The 24,521-nt window shown below is 47.6% G+C and overlaps 2 protein-coding genes across 4 annotated transcripts; both read right to left on the bottom strand.

The window, feature by feature from the left end:
* Positions 1–169: 169 nt before the first annotated feature.
* Positions 170–16,688, bottom strand: ptprnb (protein tyrosine phosphatase receptor type Nb). Of its 2 annotated transcripts, none has more exons than XM_076014935.1 (22): positions 16,473–16,688; positions 11,084–11,134; positions 9,056–9,166; positions 8,841–8,973; positions 8,628–8,769; positions 7,762–8,191; positions 7,464–7,592; positions 7,151–7,185; positions 6,905–7,029; positions 6,723–6,802; positions 6,535–6,599; positions 5,057–5,266; positions 4,296–4,619; positions 3,091–3,238; positions 2,904–2,977; positions 2,740–2,817; positions 2,543–2,662; positions 2,279–2,445; positions 1,377–1,430; positions 1,188–1,252; positions 1,014–1,087; positions 170–812 (listed from the first exon to the last, which is right to left on the bottom strand). In XM_076014935.1, exons 1-22 carry the CDS (start codon positions 16,591–16,593, stop codon positions 741–743), a joined length of 2,808 nt encoding a protein of 935 aa, XP_075871050.1. In that variant the 5' UTR covers positions 16,594–16,688; the 3' UTR covers positions 170–740. The 2 variants fall into 2 exon arrangements, with proteins under 2 accessions (XP_075871050.1, XP_075871061.1); XM_076014946.1 differs by having other exon boundaries at positions 7,762–8,188.
* A 191-nt stretch (positions 16,689–16,879) lies between these two features.
* On the bottom strand, positions 16,880–22,242 carry dnpep (aspartyl aminopeptidase). Of its 2 annotated transcripts, none has more exons than XM_076014960.1 (14): positions 22,201–22,242; positions 21,694–21,784; positions 20,940–21,028; positions 20,621–20,860; positions 20,413–20,537; positions 19,496–19,580; positions 19,262–19,369; positions 18,972–19,049; positions 18,786–18,866; positions 18,296–18,456; positions 18,141–18,180; positions 17,849–17,950; positions 17,499–17,666; positions 16,880–17,072 (listed from the first exon to the last, which is right to left on the bottom strand). In XM_076014960.1, exons 1-14 carry the CDS (start codon positions 22,204–22,206, stop codon positions 17,022–17,024), a joined length of 1,425 nt encoding a protein of 474 aa, XP_075871075.1. In that variant the 5' UTR covers positions 22,207–22,242; the 3' UTR covers positions 16,880–17,021. The 2 variants fall into 2 exon arrangements, with proteins under 2 accessions (XP_075871075.1, XP_075871084.1); XM_076014969.1 differs by lacking the exon at positions 22,201–22,242 and adding an exon at positions 22,065–22,128.
* Between the last annotated feature and the right edge of the window lie 2,279 nt (positions 22,243–24,521).

The raw sequence follows: 24,521 nt of genomic DNA, 5'->3' as shown, positions 1-24,521 counted from the left end.
CTGAAATCGGCTTGTTTGTCCAGTGTCAAAATCAATTCTGGTTTTAGTTTGAATTCTAACTGATGTGACTGATTAAAAAAAACAGGATCCAGTGGAGATGGAAGCGTGCACCAACTGCAAGAAAATCTTTCAAACGGGACTGTACAGAAAGCCACAGAAGTCACTGAAGTGATTGCAGCACTTAAACACGAAAAGATTTATTGAAAGTCTCACAAATACAAAATAGCATTTCATCTTTTAATAGAATGTTTCTTTATATATTTTTTTTTCTTTCATTTTCTAATTTGCATGAGGTAAACAACAGCACATCCAGCGACTGAAGATGATTCAGACGGCACAGAGAGAGACAGATGCGTTTTTGTGAGGTTTTTTTGTTATGTTTTTTTGTTTTTCTGGTCCAGTGATTGGAGCGAAAAGGTAGCCAGCGCAGGATGGCAACATCTCTAAACTCAGCTTCAAAAGCATCAACATCAGGAGCTCTTAAAATGGCAAGGGTGTTGTGTAATCTTCAATTTATTTTCCTTCTTTTTTCACCTTTTTAAATGGAAACAAACCAACAATGACCGAGCAGCGGGACGATTCCAAAAACCTTTAAGTTACAGGCAAGGAGAAGGTCCCAGGTAAAATTTGTAACATATCAATTATCATCATTGTCAAAGAGAAGAAGCGGCAAGACAGGAGGTGCAAGAGTCAGAGTTGACGGGCTTGGTGGTCTGGGCCGGTACAGGTACTTCCTGGTTTCACTGGGGCAGAGCCTTGAGGATGGCGTTGACCTCCTCGGCAACGGCTGTCAAGGCAAACTCAAACTGGTCCTGGAGACAACAGGAGACCACAATTAGACAGTCAGAAGCAGCAAAAAGGCAAACCCGCAATAAGTTTTTTAGGTTTGAATCTAAAGTAAAGATGCCCAACAAAGAGAGATTACAAAAAAACAATTGTCGTAATTGCCAGCATTCTAGAGGACCAACAAATTTAACCGCCAATAAATAACATGATGACGTCGCTCCAACAACCTTGGTGCGAACCATGCCGGGCCTTTGATCCCTGACGTGCTCCAGCGTTGCAGCAATGTCGATCTCCTTCACGCCTGTGGGGACGAAACACTGGGTTCAGTTACGGCAAAACACGGTGAACTGCTGAACGACCTCAGTGAACACACAAACACAAACTCAAAAAACACACTTCACCTTTAGCCATGCGGTTCAGCACCATGTCGATCAGGATGTAAGTTCCCGTCCGGCCAGTTCCATCACTGCGGGGTACAACACAATGTCAACTTCATGACAAATTTACACAGGCGGGGGGGCAGGTGGAGTAATAGTGCCATGAGAAAATAATACAAAAGGGCCACTTTGCGTGTTGTGTCGTGGTGTTACCTGCAGTGCACAATGATGGGACAAGATCGTCCTCGGTAACATTTGTTCACCTTCCTGAAGACACGCACACACACAAAAAGAAGAGACACCATGCATTTAGACATTTAATTTGTCCTAAAGGGAAGAACTAATTATTATGAGCGAGCTTGTTCATTTGTTTCCTTTTTAGTCACGTTCGCACAGATTTTTAAACTGTGACCTAAATAGTTAGATAAATATAGACTGTACATAGAGAGATCGATAAATATACACTGTAGATAGATGGATAGATACTGTAGATAGATAGATAGCCACTGTAGACAGATAGATAGATAGATAGATAGATAGATAGATAGATAGATAGATAGATAGATAGATAGACAGATACTATAGAGAGGCACTGTAGATAGACAGATAGATAGTTACTGTAGCTAGCTAGCTAGCTAGCTAGATAGATAGATAGATAGATAGATGGATAGATAGACACTGTAGATAAATAGACACAGTGCAGATAGATTAATAGATAGAGAGATAGATATACACTGTAGATAGATAAATAGATAGATGGATAGATGGATAGATAGATAGAGAGAGAGAGAGATAGACACTGTAGACAGATAGATAGATAGATAGATAGATAGATAGATAGATAGATAGATAGGGCAGAGGGGGTGTAGAGGGGTGGGGAGGTGGGGGTGGGGGCGATGGACTTCCTGCTGCAGCCACGTCAGTCCATGATCATTTTTGTGACTATGCAACTGGAGCCAGACTACTAGCTGCAAACCACAAGAATGACACAGACAGACATGTGTAATTTTAACGAGGGCGCCGCTGACCTCCATCGCACAGGGTGGGTGGGTGGTTGGGTGAGGGGAGGGAAGGAGAAAGGAGAGGAGAGGGGGCTAAAGTTTCTGCTGCAGTACCTGCGGAAGTCCAGAAGGGGGCGTGTGGAGGTGGGGATGCCCTGAGCCGGCCAGCTGAGGAAGTGGAACTGGGTAAGTGTGCGGGTCTCCTGCGTCTGCACGTTCTTCAGGTAGAAGCTGCGCACCAGGAAGTCGTTGCACCAGATGTGCTCCGACACCAGGTTGACCTGTGCGTGGGGGGCGATGGAAAAGGTCAAAAGGTCGAAGGTCGAAGGTTCATCTTAGCTGCAGCGCAAAGCCGAATCCGAACCTGTGGACCGTTACCTCGTAGATGTGGTAGAGGGACGAGCCCTCGTCCGGCCAGTAGCGGTCGCACTGCTTCTCACCGTCCTCCACCAGAGCCGTCAACATCACGATCACTGTGCAGCCGTTCTCCCACACCATCTGCAAACAATCAATGCTGTAAAACAGTGCAAAGGATTCTGGGTCGGCGCCGCAAGTTCCCCCACTTCTCGACCGACCTGCCAGAAGTCGGAGATGGTGTGTGACAAGGGGCCCTGTGTGGCGATGTATGCCGGCATCCGGGGGTCGTGCTCGATCTGGGGGAGGGGAAAGGGAGGTCAAAAGGTCAACGTGATCGAAAACCTCTCGAACCTCGCTTGCGTCGATGTCCCGCGACACTCACGATAGTGCTGGCATTGACGTAGTCGGAGCGGGAGGGGTTGACCTCGGCCTTCAGCCGCACCCTGGAGTGGTCGTCTGGAGGAGGACATGCTGGTTAGGGTCACCTCATGCTGGTTAGGGTCACCTGCTTTTTGTTTCCCCCCCCACTCTGAGCCGTGTGGCTGTTTTATGTGACACTTTCCACTCACAGGGCACCGAGTCGGCACAGCGGTTCTTTTTGCCGTTGGCGTCGCTCTGGGCCACGGACACGGCGCTCGGCTCGGCCTGGTAGGAGCACAGGGCCTCCCACTCCTTCATCAGCCGGTTCTTGTTCCTCAGGTGGTCCTCCATGTATGCCTGGGGAAGGGGGAGTGGGGAAGGAGGGGGTCATTAGCTTCAAGTTAGCCACCATCCGGCCTTCTATTAGCTCCAACTGCTGCCCCAAAATAGCAATTAGCATCTAGCCAGGGACCTTTTGCAAACCAACAGCAGCAACAGACTGTTTTCATACTTTTATTTGCAATTCAACAATTGTTACATCAGTTTATAATAAGAATACGATCAACTAACACGTTGACAACCACTGTCATTTTTCTGTATGGCTGTTGAGCTACACTCAATATATGCTGCCTCACATTTGTCTTACTTTAGTTTAGCATTTTTCAACTGTTGGGTCGTGGAACTGTTTTGATCGGGTCGCGGCTTAGTGGGCAGTTTCCCTTTTTTTTTTCTTTCTTCTTTTTGAAAAAGTAATTTTAAAATATAGATATTTATAAAGAAAACGTTGGGCATTTATTTTGCTGGACATACAATTCAATAATTTCAATCATTTATTGAACAGACATGATCGAAAGTGGGCTAGCGTTATTATTGTGAGTGCTGTGGAAAAAATTTGGTTCCTGACTTCGCGATAAGGAAGAAAATGTGGGTGCTGAGACGCCGCCAGTTGAGAACCACTGTTTGAGTCGACCAAATCTTAGGTTGTTTTTTTTTACAGCAATGTCTTCCACAGCTGGGTCATTTGTTTGTTCCTTCGATCTTTTTGTCACACACCCGTCCATTTTGTACTAGCTAAAGGCACATTTATCATCTTCATAAATGTGACAAATTGGCATGTCATACACACGACGCCATGAACCATGTTCTTGACTGGCAGGCAATCATATGAATTATTATTATGTGTTATATTTATTAACAATGATTAAACACTAATTAGATTATATTTGATGACAATAATTGAAAGATAATTCAATTCTATTATTTATTTATTCATTTGCATTTTTTTTCTTATCTCTCCAATTTCCTAGCCCCCTGGCGGCCACGCCCCCCACTCTGAAAACCACTGCCGTCAATGACGTAGCAAACCAACAAAGACGGCCCTGACAGACCGTGAGACTGCCGCAGACCTACGTACCAGGATCATGTGACCGGTGGAGATGTCCATGTTGGCCTGCGCCGGCTCCTCGCACCAGGATGGCGTGCTGCTGTGGGAGCTCGGGCTGGGCTGCGCCCCGTCGCTGAACTGTGACGACACGCTGCTCACCCTCGAGTCTCCGCCCCCTCCACCTCCTCCGCCTCCTGACGCCCCCCCAGCTCCCACCCCGACGCTAGCTCCTCCGACTCCTCCTCCGACTCCTGCCCCGCCTCCACCTCCTCCTGCTCCGCCAACGGCACCGAGGGCGGCGGCCTCCATGCGTCCGAAGGCTCCCTTGGAGGCCATGTGCTGGCGACACAGGTCCTGGCGGGACCACAGAGCATTTATTTTTAAAAACATATTTTTGATTGAAGTTTTGAGTGCATATCAAACTTTGTCAATTGTACAAATATTTTCATTTATATACATATAAATGAAGATATATGTATATATCGCCCCTCAAACAGTAACTCATTCATACAGACAAGAATAAAAAAAAAATAAAAAAAACACATCGACGACTGACATCAAACTAAGAAAGCAAGATAAGATAAATGAATAAAAATAACAACAGAATGGAACAAAATGAAATTAGCATGATCAGCATTATCTTTACTTTTTTTTCTCAGTCAGTGTTATGCGGTTTGTTGGTCAAGGACATAAATGTTGAGTCCCAGATACCAACAAAGCATTTTTGTTGGAGAGTTCGTCCCACACATATTTATTAGATTTGGAATATTTACTAATGTGCGTTGCATCACCTGGTACTCCTGGTGGCTGAAGCAGCCGCCCTCCGGCCCCAGGCCCAGCTTCTTGGCCGCCAGCCGGTGGGCGTGGTGCCGCAGGCAGGCTACCGTCATGGCCGCCACCAGGACGCTGCCGATGCACGCCATGGCCACCAGGGTGCCAAAGGCCCAGCTGGAGCGGGGCCGCACCGGCGTGGCCAGGGGGAGAGACTTCCCATTAGTCCTCTGTGGAGGGAGAGAGGGATGCAGGGAGGGGGGAAGGATGGAGGGGAGGTTAGCGTGCCGCGGCAGGCTAATACCTCTTGCCCCTCCCTCTGCTCCTCCCCATCCGGATGAATTCTCTGTCTTGACCCCCTGCGACCTCTGGGCTCCTCTCAGTGGGCCTCAGGAATGTGAGAAGCTCTGGCCGTGTGTGTGTGTGTGCGTGTGTGTGTGTGTGTGTATGTGATCTAGGGCTTACCTGCTGCTATAAAGGGGCCCGGATGCAGCTCTGAGTGTGTGCAAGTGTGTGTGTGAGTGTGTGTGTGTATGATGGAGGAGGAGGAGGAGGAGGAGGAGGGCGTGCATGTGAAACAGTTCTGCTCCTGAGGCAAATTTACTGGTTGACTAATGTCACGGTTTGAGGTTCATTGACATACAAGTGGTGTAAACAGATGGAGGCTGCAGCAAAAAAAAAAAAAAAAGAGTCTAAAAGAGTTTAAAAGCTATGTAAAATAGCCCTTTAAAGTACCTGCGGCATGCTTGACAAGCTCATGCATTTAGCGGGTGTGTAATGGGGTCAACGGGTCTGAGCAGCAGCTTGACTCTGACCCAAACCTTAAAAACGTCCTGTTTTAGCTCAGACTTTATCAAAGGCACGCATGGCCTAAAGTTTCTAAACTCACCCGACACGATGCAGAGCCGCTCCGCTGACCTCCTGCTTCCCTGACACAGCTACCCGACCTGCTGTTGCTAGACTGGAAGCACGCTATCTGGACTTCTAGGTCTGGGGGGGGGGTTCCCTCCCTTTTTTTTTTTTCAAAATAAAAGTCTCCCTGGAGCCTCTGAAAATCGCAGCAGCTGCTTGCTTTTATTTTACCAAGTTTTCAGAACGCTAGGTTTACTTCTCAATTATATTTCCACTATTGACTAAATAACTAAAGTAACTAAAGTACATTCTTTTAATTATCAAGGTTGAAGTCAAAGTTTGGATTAATGTTAATGATGACCTACAGGGAATCACAAATCACAAAGTTTCGAAGCATGTGACATCTGTAAAAATGTGAGAGGAGAAAATTTATTGGCTGATATAAAGTTTTACTCTTTCAATTCTCAACTCTTTTTCCGTCTATACCGAAAAGCACCACACGAGGGTGTCAGAAACGCTTTGTTGCGAAAAAAAAGTTCAATATACACATGATAAAAAAAATGATTATGTTTTAATGGTTTAGTTAATGGTTTAGTTAATGATTTTATTAATTTTTTTAAATCAGGGCCTGACAAGTTCCACCAACCTCTCTGTCCTCGCCCTGCAGCACATTCAGGTCCGTCTCAGACTGCAGGAAGTTCTTCTGAGCAACTGCAAAAAATCAGCAAGATAAACCAAAAATAAATAAATAAATAAATAAATAGATAAATAAGAGAGATGCAGAGGGGCAGAAAAAAAAAAAACAGCAAATAAATACAGTAATTGTGATTTTACCAGCTTTTTCTGCCACGGTTCCAGCCATTAAGTTTTTGGAGCTCGGCCTGACCCTGAAGGTGGTGCTGGGTTCAGGCACACTGAGGTGCGAACACAAGAACACACAATTTAGATCAGATCAAATTGAACAAATTGATGACACAGAGGCAAACCCAACCAGAGGAACCAGGAGGAAGCTTCACCTCTGATTGGCCACCGCGACGGCCGGCCGGTCGCTCTTGGTCGGCACCCTCCCACCTCCACCTTGTGGGTCGGGGGGCAGAGCCTCAACGGGAGCCGTCTTGTGCACCATGGAGGCCTCCGAGGCCTGACACGACAGAGATGAGACACTTCTGAGTGATTTTAGTGGTAAATTTGGACTGATGGGTCATTTATATTTTTTTTGGAAATCTTTAGAGATTAAAATAAGACATTGAGCAGAGACCCACCGTCCTCCCCATGGCCGCACTCTCTCCATATTGACCTGAAAGAAACACAAATGAAAGAATGAATCGCTGCGTTTCAGTGTATTTAATAAACTTCCTCTTCCAGATTCCTCCTGATACGTCAGGAGGTTATTAATAGTTCTGCTACCGTCTCACACACACACACACACACACACACACACACACACACACACACACACACACACACACACACACACACAGTTGCGTCTGTCTGCCTCTAACACGGTTAGGTACTTCCTGAAATGGAGCTCACAGGAAGTGGCCGACGATGGGTTTAAAAAAAGACCCGACGCACCTTTGCTGGGCTTGCGGGTGAAGATGTCGCCCAGCTGCAGCTGCTTCAGGGCGGGTGGCCGCTCATCGGCGGTGGTGGCGTCGAGGCCGTAGTGGTCGAACAGCAGAGCCAGTTGCTGCAGGGAGCTCTCTGAAACACACACACACACACACACACACACACACACACAGGTGTAACACATCCAGTCGATAAATGCACCGTTTTGTGTCTTTTTGTGCCTGCGGGTGACATTTTTAGCCCACTAGATGGCGCTAAGTGTCAATAAGGCTGATTAAACTCTTTCTTTCCGTTGACTCACCATCCAGTGCTGACAAGGTGTCAAACTTCTGCTGCTGCTGCTGCTTCTTCTCTTCCTCCTCCTCCTGCTTCTTCTTCTTATCCTCCTCCCGCTGCTGCTGCTGCTGCTTTTTGAGCCGAGCCACCTGGGTAACGTAGTTGTCATCGTAGTCCAGGGGGAAGTCCAGGTCCGAGAAGAAGGAGGAGGGGGAGGAGAGGGATGAGGAGGAAGAGGTGGAGGAGGAGGAGGAGGAGGATGAAGAGGAGGAGGGAGCCGTGAGGTAGAGGGAGAGGATGTCCTCCAGGAACTGCCGGTCCTGGTCCAGCGTGCTGCCCCGGGATCGGGACGGGGGGCCGAGCAGCGGAAAGGCGGGGCTGATGCCGTCGTCCAGGGAGTTGAGTGAGCGCTCCTCCTCGTCCTGGAAGTCGTATCGCTGCTGCTGCTGCTGCTGCTGCTGCTGCTGCTGCTGCTGCAGGAGTACACACAGACGGTTGTTTAAAGAGGCCACTCGGGGGCAGAATACCAACAATGCCTACAAGTAAACGGTGGCTCAAGCAGCAGCAGAAATGTGAACATTAATTTCCTATTGTTGTCAACGTAACAGCACCTAAATGTAACGTTTTTATATGTAATTGACAACCGCAACTGTTTTACTTGTTTGTTTGTTTGTTTTTTATCTATTATTCACTGCATTCGTATAATTTAATTTTTAATTGGATTTTCACTATATCTCATTGTATTCTAAAAGCCTACCCAGGGACAAAGACTGCAAATTAGCTGAAGCTAGACGTCTAATATGCATCACATTTTCCCTTTCTTGTTGCAATGTTGTATGTATCGCCCCTGTTAAATTAAAATTAAAATACATAAACAAATCCCCCCCCCACCTGGTGGTAGGAGTAGGGATCCAGCAGGGGCGTCTGCACGTGCACGGAGGAGCGGGACGGCTCCTGCGGGATCTTGTAGTGCAGGTGCTGCAGCATCATCTCGGGGTCAGCCCCGTCCCTCCAGGAAGAGGGGCTCTCCTGTCTGAAGATTAAACAGCCGGAAGGTCAAGAGGTGATCAGTGTCGGACTGATCGGGACGGAAACGTCTCTTACTGTTTGAGCGACTGGCGGAGGAGCTTGTTGTCGGAGGGGGAGGAGGACGAGGAGGAGGAGGAGCTGACGGCTGGGATGCGACTCAGCTCCTGACCGATGACCTCCTGGGTGACCGCGTCCCACCAGGTCAGACCTGCGGCACGGCAAACATCACTTCCTGTCTCCTCATACTTGAATCACTTGTGTTTGTGTGTGATGGTGACCCACCCACCCACCTTGCACCGTGAGGCCTTTAAGGACCTCCCGCAGCCGCTGCAGGTCCTGGACCGACACTCGGTAGCGGACGGGCTCCTGCTGAGGGGGCCGGCACTGGCCGAAGAGTCCATCTGCAGGGGGGGAGGGATGAGGAGGAGGAGTAGAAGGAAGAGGAGGAAGAGGAGAGAAAGAGAGAAGGAGGAGAAAGGGGAGAAAGGAGGAGGAGTAGGAAGAGGGAGAAGAGGAGAGGAGAGGACAGGAAGAATGGAAGGAGGAGGAGGAAGAGCAGAGAAAGAGAGAAAGAGGAGAGGAGGGAGGAAGAGTTGGAGGAGGAACATAAAAGGTGGAGGAGGAAGAGTTAAAAGAGGAGAGGAGGAGGATTACAAGGAGGAGGACAAAGAGGAGAGAAAGAGAGAAAGAGGAGAAGGAGGAGGGAGGAGGTATAGGAGGAGGAGGAAGAGGGGCAAGAGGAGAGGAAGAGTAGAAGGTACAGGAAGAGGAGATAAAGAAGGAGAGAGGAGGAGGAGCATCAGAGTTCCGGTGGCTCCTGATGAACCACAGATCACCTGCAGTGTGATGTAACGAATGATATGGCAATGCACGTGCAAATAAGACACACAGATATGCAGGCAGACACACACACACACACACACGCACGCACGCACGCACGCACGCACGCACACACACACACACACACACACACACACACACACACACACACACACACACACACACACACACACACACAACAACTTGTGTGCGAAGGCCGCGGTGAGTCATCACCTCCGTCTTCTTCTATCTCTCATCAAACACACACGCACACGCACGCACACACTCGCACAGTGACGCGTGCGCACACGCAAGGGAGACACATGGTCGTCAGGCAAGTGATGTCACTGTTGTCATAGAGACGGCCGGGGCCGGTCTGCGATTGGTTGAGAGCCGCTGACGTAGGGGGATCTTGTTTACGCTGCTCTCCTCCTCCTCCTCCTCCCTTTTTTCGTCCCTCCGTCTCCCTGCGAGACGAATCTTTCAGAGAAACTGCTTTTTTTTTCAAAACACGCTCAGATTTCAACACGGCTATTGAACACACACACACACACACACACACACACACACACACACACACACACACACACACACACACACACACACACACCCTGACAACTTGGAGCGAACACGGTGCTCACATCCACCAAATTTTCTCTCCTTAAAAATACAGAAATTAAAGAAAAATTCTTCATGGTTGCTTTACATCAAGTCAAACATTCACTCTTTTTTTTCTTCATTCGGGCCAGTAGGTGTCACTGTGACTAAATACTCCTTTAAACTCTTCACAGGAAGCGTACCGCCGCCCGGTCGCCTTTGCACTGTGATTCCTGGAAGTCGAGGGACACAACATCCTGCTCCTGCGTCCGCACAAACAAACCGCCATCAATAATGCATCAGCCACGACTCTCCTCTCCACCCCCCCAGTCTCCTCCACCGCCCACCCCACCCCTCCCCCACACCCTCCAAGTCCCAAGATGCTCGACGTTCTAGGAAGTGCAGAGCAACCATTTGAGACGTCACAACTTCCTGTTTAAGGATTAAAATGAAACAAAAATGAAAAGGTGGATTGTTGAGATTTGAAGTCTCAATTCTCTCAGATCCATCGTAAAAAATCTCAAGCGCAGTCGCAACACTACCGGACCAATCGGCGTCTCCCCGGAGACGGCGCTGATGTGAACGGTCGGCCAATTAGAATGAGGCTTGCGTAGCCGCGCGACAAACAAACGCGTCCTCGGCATCGGAACCTTTTCATCCGGTCATTGCCGCTCCGCATCCGTCATCAAAGCTCACGCCAGCTGAATAAAACAGTCCCCCGCCTTTTTGAGGACGATAATGCATCAAAGCCGAGCACCAATATGGAAACAACAGCCCGCGGCCACTGAGGGTGTCTGGACGCTCCAGCGAGTGAATAGCTTTCAACGGCACTTGTGAAACCCATAGACCCGAACACAGGGACGAAAATTGGGAAGAAACTGGAGCCGAGTCTGAAGACTCACCATCTTTGCACTGCTGCTCTCTGGGGCAGATCTTCCTCTCAAACAGGCAACCTGGAAACACACAAGTGAAGACATTTATCAGTTTAAAGCCAAGAAACAGAAAAACACAAGATGAGTGGCTGTAACAATAATGGAAATGGAATTGTGTAAGAGTGATGTGGTATTTCTTAAACAGCTTTAAAAATGCATTTTTTCTTAGCCCCACAATAGAAGCGAGCAGCGGCATTTCCATGACCCTTAGAACTGCGCAAAATCTAAATACGGCAATAAAAAAAAATGGTAATGGAAACACCTAAACTTGGAAAAACCTCTCAAATGTCACTCAAAGATTTTTTCACTCTCGTGAGGTGGTTTTTCAGACGTATCGACGTAGAGGTATATCGCAAAAGTGTCATGGAAACACTTTTTTGTGCATTTACACGTCGCCGGGCGTGACGTACGGGGTCACCTGACCACTTCACTTCAGGTGAAAATGGCGCGCTACATTTGGATGGAGGAGGAGACGTAATATTTTTTACAAGTAATCAAAAAGAAAAATATAACAACCATTCTTGACAGCAAACAACATCGTAATGCAAAGCTCCAACCTCCTCCTCGGGGATCTCGCGGGACGAGATTTTACGAGAATTGCGGCTTATGCGCTTCGCACCATTCGATGGGAACACCTGCAAATCGCAACTGTGCTTTGTTGAAAATTTCAAAATATTGCTTTTATTTTGCAAAGAACTGTCATGGAATCGCAGATATGGATTTGCTTCTGGAAATGCAAAGAGATGGAGTTTCTTCCAAGCCCACTCCCCATTCTCGACATCACTCTTGTGCCTTCTTTCTCTATTCTTTCATCCAGAACGTCTCCCTCCGTCTGCCGCCTCGTCCCTGTTTGTCTTCTCCCCACTGAAGAGTGTGAACGCGGAGTGTACTCACTCCATTCATCTGTCCATCCTCCAGTCCACAAATCTCGACATCCATCAGTTCACTTGTCTGCCCGTTCACCCCTTCATTCACCCTTTTCCATCCATCCATCAGCATCCATCCATCTGACTGACCAGCCTTGCCTCCATCAGCATCCATGCATATACAGAGCTGCTTCTTCCATCCACCCATCCATCCATTATTTCTTCATCCATCTATCATTTAACCATCATCCATTTGTTTGCTCCATCCCTTCACTCCTCCACTCGTTCATTCATCCATCCCTCCATCACCACAGTGACGAATCTCCGCCCCCATACTCCCCCTGCACCTCTCCGTTCCCCCTCTCTCTTGCTCTCTTGTCCTCCTGTGGTTCTGTCCATCGCCACCGACGTCTCCTCCCGTGCACGTCGATGACTGACGTGCGTCCAATGAGCGAACTGACGCACGTGATGGATGTTGACGCAAGTCTGTACAGCGTGGGGAGACGGTAAAAACTTCTGGAGCAAAAATGCCCCCTAAAATCAAAATATTTGACGGTGATATTCCGGATGGATTGGTTGGTCTCCCCTAAAACATTACATTTTAAAACAAAAATATCGAAATGCTGGGAAGACAATGGCCTTTTTCCCGAGAACCTTATGATAGAACGGTGTGTCAAAATGGTCTGATAGTAACAGACTGGGAGCAGTTCTGTTGAGTAAAAACACTGTATTAATTTGCACTTCACAGTGAAGTTAAATTATTCCTGCTGGAGGCCTTCAAGTCTAAAATGACATGGGGGTGACTCAGCGAGTGGGAGTCTCGGCGTCACTCCGGCGAGAGCTCCGCTTGTTCGATTCAGTTTTAAGCAAAAAAAAAGAAAAACCCTAGCAGCAGCAGCAGCAAGACCTGATAGTTCTCCTAGACCTAATGGATCTAGGCTAGGGGTGGGCAAACTTTCTGACACATGGGCCACAATGGGTTCCAGAATTTGACAGAGGGGGCCAGAGCAGATGGATGGAGTGTTTTGGTGAGGCACCTCATAGGAGAAGAAATATATCAAGGAATAAGTAGAAAGCATGTGCTTTAATGTCAGTTGAAAATGAACCAAAGCAAAGTCACAACAAGATTTTGAAGCCCCTGCTCAGTGTCTTTGAAATACAGATATTTTATGATTTACTCAATATTAATACAATTTCTTCAAGTCGGGCGGGCCGGATAAAAAAGCTTACCGGGCCATATATGGACCCCGGACCGTAGTTTGCCCAAGCCTGATCGGGAAGGAAGTTCACAAAGAGGACAAAACAGTAATTGACAACCACCCAGAAATGACGACCTCACTTTCATTTTATTCTGGAATGTAAAGACTCAAACAACCTCCACGGCAAACCAAAACTAACGGCTCCGCGAATGGAGTTGAAATATTTATCATACTGTGATGACACAAAGACAAAGAAACACAAACATCAGGTATGACAATGCAAAACTGAAGTGATGTCCGAAACATTTAGCGGTGCAGATGTATATGGCAAGCCAGCACAGCGGGTGACCTTTGACCAGTTCTGCTGGACATCTTCTGCCCGCTGTACCCCTTAAGATTCCCTTCATCACACGTCTCGGAGGCCTCAGTCTCAACCACACCAGTAAGTCAACCGACGGACGCAAATGCAGCTAAAAGCTGCTTTTCAGTCGCGTCATGTTCCAGAGGAACCAAATACTGTTGCTGTGGATGCTGAAAAACCGACATCATCGCAATTATCATCCTACCCCCCCACCCCCACACCGTCTACTCGCCCGTCCCATCCCCTTTATCTTCCGCGATCTGGCTGCCAGAGCGAGTCCGGCATCATTTCTGTAATGGAGCTGCTGGCATTTGCAGCCGCCGCCGCCGCCTCGTCCTCTGCTCTGCAGGCCGCCAGGCCACAGCTGAGGGGAGGATGAGTCACTCTGGGACGCAGTGGAATCTGAAAGCCTAGCGCAGCGACGGTGTCGAGTGGCAGCCGAAGCAGCCACGGGCCAGGAACCTTTCCTCCGCTTCGGTTTTTAACCTTTAGACTTTGAAAGAGGAAACGTTAATCAGCCAGAACTGGAGGCGGCCGAGCGCTGCGACGAGCGATTACAACTGCTTGTAAACGCTCAAAAAAACAGAGTCACACAGGACCAGCATGTTCCTCCACATGCAGCCAGCTGCATGTCGGATAGTCTCACGCCTGGAATAAAAGTTTGAATCAAGTACAAGAAAGTCAGGAATCCTCAAAAAAACAAAAACAAAACACGTTCTAAAAATTAAAAACTAAATGCTAAAATTATTATGAATACCACTTTTTGCACACTAAAAAAAATCTGAAAAGGAAGATTGGTTGGTTTTGAATGCTGAGGACACACTAAAAATATTTAAAAAAATAGGGTAAGGAATTAGGTGGTAATTCCCAATAACAAGTGATATCCAGCCTCAGTAGAGCCCTCTGTGGACTCTAAAGGAAGTGCAGCTGAGACCAATTAGCACAGGTTTCATTTGTGAAAAAAAACAAACCTGTCGTGTCAGTGACTGTGACTCAGCAGAGCGTCAAAGGTGCCTAAAGGTGCATTAGAAATGCTAATGCTAATGCTAATGCTAATAATAATGATAATAATAATAATAATAATAACTGACTTTTGTACATCTTGCTCTTGTTTGTTCTATTTAGATTCAATCGACTCTTTCTTGAAATTACTGTTTGGTTTATTTTTTGTATCGTTGTTAGTGCTGCAACAGCATTGTTTCCCAATTTGAGATCAATAAAGTCCATCCATCCATCTCTATAATACTAATAATTACAAGTAGACAACCTCCAGCAGGAACCACTCTGACATCTCAACGCATGAGTGAGTTCTATGTGCTGTTGCTTCCCTGCCGAGGAAGGCCGAGGTCACACGGCTCCAGTCTTTCGTCTGGCCGCTCTCCGTGGTGCTGAAACGCTCTAACGTGTTTAGCGCGAGAAAGAGGGGGAGGAGGAGGAGGAGGAGGAGTCGGGAAGCCATAGTAACTACGAGCCAGGGCTATGAGTCATAACTGTGGGAACAATACGCACGGCCATCACGTCTCTACAGGGGGATACAAGAGCCTGGGGAGGTGGGGTGGTGGTGGTGGGGTGTCTCATCACCGGCTTGGCCATTTTCTACAGAATCACTTGCGCAAGGGTCTCACTGACTGTGTGCCGCTCGAACCCCTCAGGTGACGTCTGGGAGCCTCCGGGTGATTAAAACCTGCAGCATGTCGCCGCTATCGATCACCTCCTGATGAAGTGCGGTGCATCATTGCTGCCACGCCGGGAGAGACTCTTGATGTGCACTCCCGGTGAAATAATAATAATAATAATAATAATAATAATAAAAAAGAACACATCCCGTGTGATATGCTTCATTTACTCTACAAACCTGGGATTTCTCACACTCACCAGCAGCGCAACATTAATCTGGGAGGGGGTGGTGGTGGGGAGACGGAGGTTGCTGCAAAACCTGAGTCTGCAGGGCTGCGACCTGGATGAAATCCATTTCTAGCAATATGAAAACATATTATCCTGAGAGCCATTAAGCCAATCCAATGATTCGTCAACTCCATCCTTTTTATATGGTGCTAAACAACAAAGGGGTCTGCAGATATAATAACATTTCTTGACACAAGTTTGTAGATCAGTTGAATTTTTTTTGTTGTTGTAGTTTTATCTTTCTTCTGTGGTAGGAAAACTTTGCTTATGAATTCAGAATCAAACACCTATCTATCATCAACACTCCTGGATAATAAACTGCTGTGATTCTTTTATAGAATAAAGAAAATGTGAATTTAAGTGTCAGTCTGACAAAAGCAGCATCCCTGGTGACACCTTGTTATTTTTTTTGTGTGTACATTTTGGCCCTATTTTGCGCGCGCGCGCACACACACACACACACACACACACACACACAGAGACGAACACTTGAGTCACTACGCCTGATTTCCATTCAGCTGATCACCATCCGCCCGCACACTAAGAAAAAAAGCACCACTCCTCTCCTTTCCCCTCCTCTCTCAAGCTGACTGACCTGCGCGCGGGGTTTTTAGCGCCTGTGACGCAATTTGTAACGCAGCTGTAAACAGAATCTCCGCGGCGGATGGCGAGGAGGAGACAGGAGGAGGAAGAGGAGGAGGAGCCGGGCTCGAGTGCGTCAGGTTGCCAGTACGCACGTCTGACTGCACACGATCGCAAAAGTTGCAGAGCGCCTTGCAGAAAATCCAGCAGGCTCCTCTGAACTATTTTCCTTTTGCACACGGTGCAACAGTACACACTCTCCTTTTACAGAAGTGCAAACAAGTGAGACAAAGTGAGCCGGAGTGCGCTCGGGCCGCGGTGCACGAGTCGTGATTTACGCACTGCCAGCCGGCGGACGCATTCACTTCCATCAACCGGGAGGGGAAGTGAGCGCGTCTGTCTCTCCCGCCGCTGTGTGTGTGTGTGTGTGTGTGTGTGTGTCTTACCGTGTCGTGTGGCCGCGCACAGCCGACAGGAGGCGGTGAGAAGGAGGAGGCTCAGAGCCGCCCACAGCCGCGGGGACCTCATGGTACATCCAGCGTCCAGGGTGGCGGATGGCTGAGACATCCTACTGGCTCTCCATCACTGCCACTGAAGGGGTGGAGGAGAAGCTGCTGCTGCTGCTGCTGCCTCGCACGACTGATGGAGAGTAGCAAGAGTGAGAGCGTGAGAGAAAGAGGGAGAGGGAGAGTGAGCGAGAAGTGAGGGGAGGGGAAGGGGTGTGTTACTAAGACGGGGAGAACCGACCACTAGAGGGCGTCCTAGACAACAGATAAAGCCAGCAAGAGTGAAAGTGGATCGTGAGGGAGAACGAAAAGAGCAGGAAACGCAAAAAACAACAACAAAGACTGGACTGTTTGAAATTATTTTATTGTTTCAATATTTTCTGTACATTCCCGCTTCTTGGGAAATGACATTGTAGAGTATCGTTACGTGGGGTTTCATCCTCTGCACGCTACAGAAGACGAGTGTTGGGCAGATCAGCTGACAGGATTCTAGTCGACCACCAGCAAGCTCCTCACCACTGGGAATAGCTCGAAGAAACCCTGCGGGAGGAAGCAGACAAGGACGAGATTGATTGGGAAGGGACATTTTTTTAGAAAAGCAACTGTGATGCATCCGGAGAGCCGAGTGTTTAAAACCTGAGCGGCTCAAAAGGTCAAAACGCCACATGAATGGAGATGTTTGCAGAAACTGTACAAAGAAAAAGCTATATCTTGAGAGCAGGGGGAAAAAAATCAGATCCATTACAGTAAATGTGAGCTCAGTGCAGTTAAAGTGTCAGGGAGAAACTGATGAAACTCTCTGCTGGATGTTTTTCCACTCTCAGTTGACCTTTAGAGTCGGAGCGTCTGGATTTGAAGGGTTCTCTCGGAAACAGCAGCAACCGTCTTGTTGAAAAGAGAAGCAAAAAGACCCTCCCCCGACATCCCCACCCCCCGGGCAGTGAGGGTCGGGTCGGTGGGTGTTACCTTGAAGAGGGAGGTGCTCTGCAGCACGCTGGAGGTGCAGCACATCTCCCTGATGGAGTGCATGGAGAGCTGGGGCGCCCCGATGTCCACCACAGGGATCCCCAGGCGGGCGGACAGGATGGGCCCGATGGTGGTGCCGCAAGGGCTGTCGTTGCGCACCATCACATCCTGCAGGAGGCGCAGCGTCATTTTCGGTTACGCCAATTGATTCAAATACTGAAGTAGTAACTCGCTTCCAAAAGAAATTAAAAATGAAAACAATAATAATGACAATAATAAGCTTACAATCTGGGTTTAAGCATCTTTATTTTCCATTCTAAATTTTTGTACACACACACAAAGACACACACCTGCAGAGGCACTCCCACCCTGCTGCCGATATCTCTGATGACAGAGGCGGTGACCGCCGTGGTGGCGTAGCGCTGGTTGCTGTTGAACTTGATCACCGGGCCCTGAGAGGAAGACAGCAAAAAGATTCGAAATCAGGGTGCGAAATAACTTCTGAGGTGCAACTGAAAAAACCCCAAAACAAAACAAAAATGTCTTTTCAACTTAATTAGACTGGTTTAAGATGCTCGAGCTGTGACACGGAAGCACAAAGTCTTTAATTTGGTCAATAAAAAGCTCAAGAAGTCTCCTCACCTTGTGGAAAGCTGGTCTGTGGTTCTCCTCGTGCTTCTCCCTGAGGGAAACAAGAAACTTGAGAGCAAATCTCACGTTGAAACTGAAGCAAACACACAAACAGCCTTGTGTGCGTCTCTCGTGTGTATGTGTGTGTGCACATTCAAGTCACTGACGCATAGTTGGGGTGCACGGCGTGCGCCATGTCGGCGCTGATCATGAAGGAGAGCGGCGCCGCCTGCTGGAAGGCGGTGAGGTTGGAGGCGGTGGCGGAGAGGCGGCTGAGGACGAGCTCCGTCAGGTTGGACTGGGCTCCCTGAGCACTCTCCGACCCCACCTGCAGGACAAACCACATACTGCAGGTCAGATGTTGTTTTTTTTTTTTTTTTTATCAATTACAAGCTTTTTATTGTAAAAGAAAACCATTTCCACCACTGTTGAAAGTTATTTCATTCCATTTACACCAATGAAACACAAGGAAGCTTCAATCATTTTGAATTTTGTCGTCGCCCCGGGCGGTTTTACATCAAACACTGCACGGTTATTCTCTGCAGCAGCTGTTTGCAGCCCTCGCAGGGGAGCGAAGAGAGAATCACCGCATTAAAACAGACAGCTGCTTCAGCTAAAACCAGGAGATGGAACGCGTCCCGGCTGGCCCTCACCCACCTCCTCGTTGTCGTACAGAGTGATCATGCGGACGTTGGTATCCTGACTCAGAGAATCTCCTGAGCACGACTCCACCAGGGCCTGGTGGAGGGAGGAAGGTGTGAATGAAGTGAAGTGAGGAGGAACGAAACTAACAAACAAACAGAAAAATAAACACGCCTACGGGAGTGTTATTTAAAGTCTGACCTGCAGGGCGCAGTAGCAGCTGTGGAGGTTGTCCAGACGGGGTGAGAAAATGAACTCCTCGTACGTGCCTCCCAAAGCCTGATATGGAAGGAGAAGAAGAAAAAAATACAGAGACACAAACCTTTAGTTTGACAAAGTGGAACATGACTAGAAACAAACACAGGTGAGAACAAAAGACAAGACAGCGTCACGTTCTTATGCGTTTTGAACAGATTATTATTTATTTATTTTTTTTACTGGAATTGAAAGTGTTTCTCAAGTCACTCTGGGTGGATGATTTGCAGACTCACCCCAGGCTGAGTGTCGGTCAGACACAGCTCAAAGTCCAGCAGGGCTTCGGGGTCGACACCCAGCTCTGAACACAGCACCTTCACCAGCGCTGGGTGGTGCTTCTCTGCCTGTACGGGGGAGGGGCGAGACAAATCAATCCAGGATTAAAATGTGAGGAGAAAACACAAACCCCTCTACCCCGCTCACAACCCCCCGTGGTGCAACATGTTAGTGTCTGGTCTGTGCTAGCGCACCGTGCTGGCTGCAGAAGACGCGTCTCCAGATGATGCCGAACCCGTCATCAGCTCCTCCTGCACCGCAGTGGCGATGATCGGCACACTGCGACGAAATAAAAGCAATATTATGTAGATATTAAGTAGATAACTTGTAAATAATCCAACAAATGTTTGTCTCTTTGCGCTATATTGTTGCTCTAATTATGCAGATTTCCCCAATGTGGGATTAATAAAAACATTCTATTCAATTCGAATTAGGGCTGTCGAAGTTCACGCATTAATAATCCGTTAACTCAAACTCTTTTAATGGCACAAATTTTTTAAATGCGCGATTAACACCTGGTTCACACCGGAGGCGGCAGCGCCGCGAAGATTGCGCACGAGCTTTCGGCGCCCTTGTTAACCTATGGCGTCGTTCACAACAAACTCAAAGCGGCGCACAATTCTGCAGCCGGCTCGCGCCGTGCAATGATTGTTTCGGCGTCTGGTCTAGGCTGGACAGGAAGTCACTCAAAGAACATGAGAGAATCCGGTTAATTTTCAAAATAAAATACCGCCATTGACAACTGCGATCATGGCTTGAGAATGACTTGAGAAGATTTTGAGTTTTTTTTTCCTTGGAGAGTATCTGGACAGTGTAAGTATGTAATCGTTGTGGAATGTTAAAGAATATAAAAATAAGAATATTTGCAAAAAAGGAATTTTTACTGTCCTCTCCAATTTTCCTAGAGTTGTAAAGGTCACATGTAGAGATGGTAAAACATTTGCAATTAATTTGCGATTAATCGCAAGTTAACTTAGGACACTATGCGATTAATCACGATTAAGAATTTTAATCGACTGACAGCCCTAATTCTAATAGGTTGGTGTCGGGTTAACTCAATCAACCTAATGGTGAGAATATTTTGCAAGCGAGACATTTGTGCCACACTGACAGGTGGTTCTCCTTGTTGGGGCCGAATGAGTCGTTGATGTCCCTCTGCAGGTGGATGGCCAGGTGGGGGATCCTGAGGAGGGGGCGGGGCACGTGGACCAGCCGTTGGACCAGCTTGCTGTCGACCTGCAGGGGGAGACACCCAGAGGATGAGGATGGGAGGAAGCTGAAGGATGGGAAAACTCAACGACGAGAGTCACTCCCGGTACCTTGACCATGACGCGGCCGGCCACGGTGAGGTCGCGGTCGAACCAGGTGTTCCAGATGCCGCCACCATAGCACTCCACGCCCACCTGCAGACAACCCTGCTTGGTCCGCTTGGACCGGGGTTTCACCCTCAAGCAGGGGCTGTCCGTATGCGCTCCCACCATGGAGAAGCCATTGCCCGGCAGGTAGAGTCCGCCCACCGCGAAAGCGATGACGCTGGAGAAGTTCCTGGTCAAGAAGTACTGAGGAGGGAGGGAGGAGGACTTGATTCAAAAAGACGATGACTGCAATTGTCAAAAGGCGACAGCGACGAGTACAGACCTTGGCGGACGGCCGGATGTCCCACTGCTCCGCCTCCTTGAGTTCAATGAAGCCGGCCGCCAGCAGACGCTGCTTGCATTCTTCAACCACTGAAAAACAAAAAGAGAAGGTTTGAATGTTCCCACATTCCGATGATTGACAAAAAGCACCACTTCTCTCTTTTTTCAAAGGCTTTAGTGTTATGCCTGAAATAGTGGCTTCCTTTTTCTGCTTTGTGACACTCTGTGGTGCACCAAAGGCTGAAGTGCCCCTGTGATGCAATCTGTAGGGCTTCCGTCTTATCTTGTCTCAGCGACATGCAGGACGCAGTCACTCGATGCTTGCTTCATTGCCGACGTGTGCACTTCTCACTCTCCCAAACCAACACTGGGGAACTGAGAACTTTGTGTCCCACTCGAAGGAAGTGCCATGTTGTCGTTGGCCTCCTTTATCAAGCAAGGCACCAACTCATCACAGTGACCTTTGAGGTTTGTGTAAGACAGTCTAGCTCTTGATAAAATGTTGTAAATTCTGTGCTTTACCAGTGTGGTGTGTGATTATATTACACTTTAACGTTAGATTTATCAGATCAATATACCAAGGTTCAGTTTTACTCTTTATAAACAAATGATAAGCAGAAAAAGTAAAAAAAACAAACAAACAAAAAAAAGCTCATGCATTCAATGGACTCCCACAAATAATAGTACGTGCAATACATGCAGATCAAGTTTGTCCAGTCTAAATTTATGAAACAAATCTCCGTCATGATCATTACCGTGATAGGGAGACACCCCCCGGTTGACAAACTGCAGAAACTCTTTGGTGGCGGACTGCACGACCTCTTTGGAACTCTTCATGATCAAGGACTGAAGGAGAAGACAGGAAAATGAATCAATACAACTCACAGCAATTCACTAAAACTAAACACACATTGAAAACTGAGAGCAAAACAGCGGAGTTAGCTGGCAGCAACTAGCGACAAACTTATTAACAGGATTTGAGCATATTAAAAACGTTTGACCGGAGAACGGACTTGGCAACAAATGAACGACTAGATACAGTTAAGGTTTGTAACTAAAATACGAAGGCAGCTTAATAAATTACAAATATCGCATAAAATAAGACGCTGTCCGATACATGACGCACCGGTGTTTAGCTAAGCTTCGCTAACTAATCGGCACAGGAAACGTCGCTTCTTCTCGACTTAATCTTAAACCTGAGACTGGTGTCAAGTTATGAAGACACGCCTCTGGACTGCTCTAATAATTGACATTGTTCTTGCCTGCATTAGCTGAACCTCTGACCCCCAGCGAAGTGAAACTGTTTCTGCCACCGGGCAGATGACAGCAGCAGGAGGAAATAACTCTGGCGTTGTTTTGAGACGTAGCGACACAGCGACATCCAGCGGACAGGCGGTGATGTTGTGACTAACGGCACATTGCCAAGCAGATTGTTTTTTTGCTTTTAATCTCTGGTCTAAATTATTAATTGGACCATAACTGTCGGAGCAGAGTGAAGGACTATGTTGTGTTTTTAGTTGTATGCAGCTCCTTTATTTATCCTTCTTACCAATTTATAACAGGGACATATTTCAAGTGAAAGGTTCACAAAGTTTACTCCCCTTCCAAAGAAAAATAATAATAATAAAAAAAAAACTTTCACCGTCTCTTGAAAGAAACATAGGTAAAACTTATACTACATACATCCTTAAGTTAAGAATGTAGTATTTTGTTTAAATGAATAAATCACAATATAAATAAAAATATAGCATCTGCTATGATTCCAGCTTCCTCTATCACCGCTTTAAACGTCTCAACCTTCTCTTATCATTCTTCCCTCGTGTTAGCACGCTTTCTATTAACACCTCCCTCGCTCCTGCGAGTTCATTAATCTCTGTTTGAACACAGGAACTGACCTTATTTAGGCCTGTGCGGCTGGCGAGGCGGCTTGAGTAGGGAGACGTTTACATCAGCTGTCATCTACCGCATCTCTGCCGCTGCTGAGGAAGCCCAGGGGGAGCGAGTGTCTCTCGCTTTCTCTCTCACACACACACACACACAGCGTCTTGAAATAGATGTAGGAGAGCAAGAGGCATCATCAGGGAGGTGATGAAAATCTAAAAACAGAACAACACAAGTGTGGTATTGCTACAGGGGGAACTGCAACCTTTTATTTTTTCCTTGTAGCATCTGGACTCAATCTACTAATGCAACAGCATAAACAATTCCCGCACATGTAGGATGTACGTTAAAATAACTTTCAGACATAAAAACGGGCCGTTAAATAAAACCCCAGTCGGTTCAGACCTGTTGCTCTTCTTACTATGTCCAGTAGAGGTCGGCCCTTTGCAAAAGCAGCTCCCCACAGCTCCTCCGCCCGCCAGACGAACTGTTTGAGTCTGTTTTATATCTGAATGATGTCTGCCGAACATGGCACAGCAGTGATGTCACACATCTGCGTCACCGCACGCGGCCAGGCAGGAAGCGGCTCCTCGCTCACCCTTTAAACCGACTCGCTGCGAATACAGTTAACACAAACAAGCTCCGTTACACATCCCAGGAGTTGTCGGCTGATTTTACCCCCGTGTTTACAGCCTCCTGCTGACGCTGATGCTCAGTTGGCACATTTGGAAGATGCAAAAAACAACAACAGGTGGGGCGAACCACGGGCTGAGGTATTGGTGGCCCTTGTGACATCACAAGGGGAATACTCAGTTAATTACCACACACTTCCAGTAGGGTCAGAGTGCGGCACGGGGCAACATTTTAATCCAAGAGCAATTTTAGAGGCACTTTAGCCTCAGTCATTCTTAAGTAATAAAATCAGTTTTAATGGATTCACGGCGCCTCCCCTCCCCCTTTAAACATGCTGTCTCCAGTGAGTCTCTTGGCAGCGGGGAACCTCCCATTAAATCCACCTGTCACACACGGCGGCGATACAGTCGGTGACGGGCGTGTGTTGTTTGGAATTGTGGCTTTCTGCTGCTGCTGCTGCTGCTGCTGAGGAACATCCCGGGGATACTTTTCCTTTTTAAGGCAAGTTTGTCCGAGTGCGAAATGGCGGACGACCTGCCGCACGCATCACCATGTGAGGACGTCGCCGCGTCCCTGGCGTCCCTCGCATCCTCGCATCGTGATGTCATGACATCACGGATGAGCAGAGAGGATGTCCTCATAATTCTCTCTGACAACTAAGAACTAAGAAAACTTAAAGTCAATGATTTGCAAAGAGTTCAAAATGGAAATGTTGACTTCACTTGAGACTAATTTAACTTCATTAGCTCTTCTCCTCCTTACACTATATTGTTAGAATTTTTCGAGTTCTGCTCGCTCCAAAACACAAAATCCTAGAAATTTCCCCTTTGTGATCTTTGTGTCGTCGGATTTTGATTATTTGGTTATTTTTGGCCTGGGTGAAGCTGCTAACAACTAATCAGAAGGAAGTGAAGGAACTGGCAGAAGTAGAAAGAAGGATGACATCATGCAGGAGAAGAAGAGGAAGATGAAGCTGAGAAGAGTTAGTAAAAAGAGCAAGGAGGGGAGGGGAGGAGTAGGGGTGTCAGGAGGGAGGGAGAGGAGGGGAGGGGGGTGACTAGAAATAGCC

This window comes from Nelusetta ayraudi, unplaced genomic scaffold (genome assembly GCF_046127955.1).
Source record: "Nelusetta ayraudi isolate G7.1 ecotype Tasmania unplaced genomic scaffold, CSIRO-AGI_Nayr_v1 ptg000006l, whole genome shotgun sequence".
Classification (NCBI taxonomy): Eukaryota; Metazoa; Chordata; class Actinopteri; order Tetraodontiformes; family Monacanthidae; genus Nelusetta; species Nelusetta ayraudi.
This window is presented reverse-complemented; position numbering and strand designations above follow the sequence as displayed.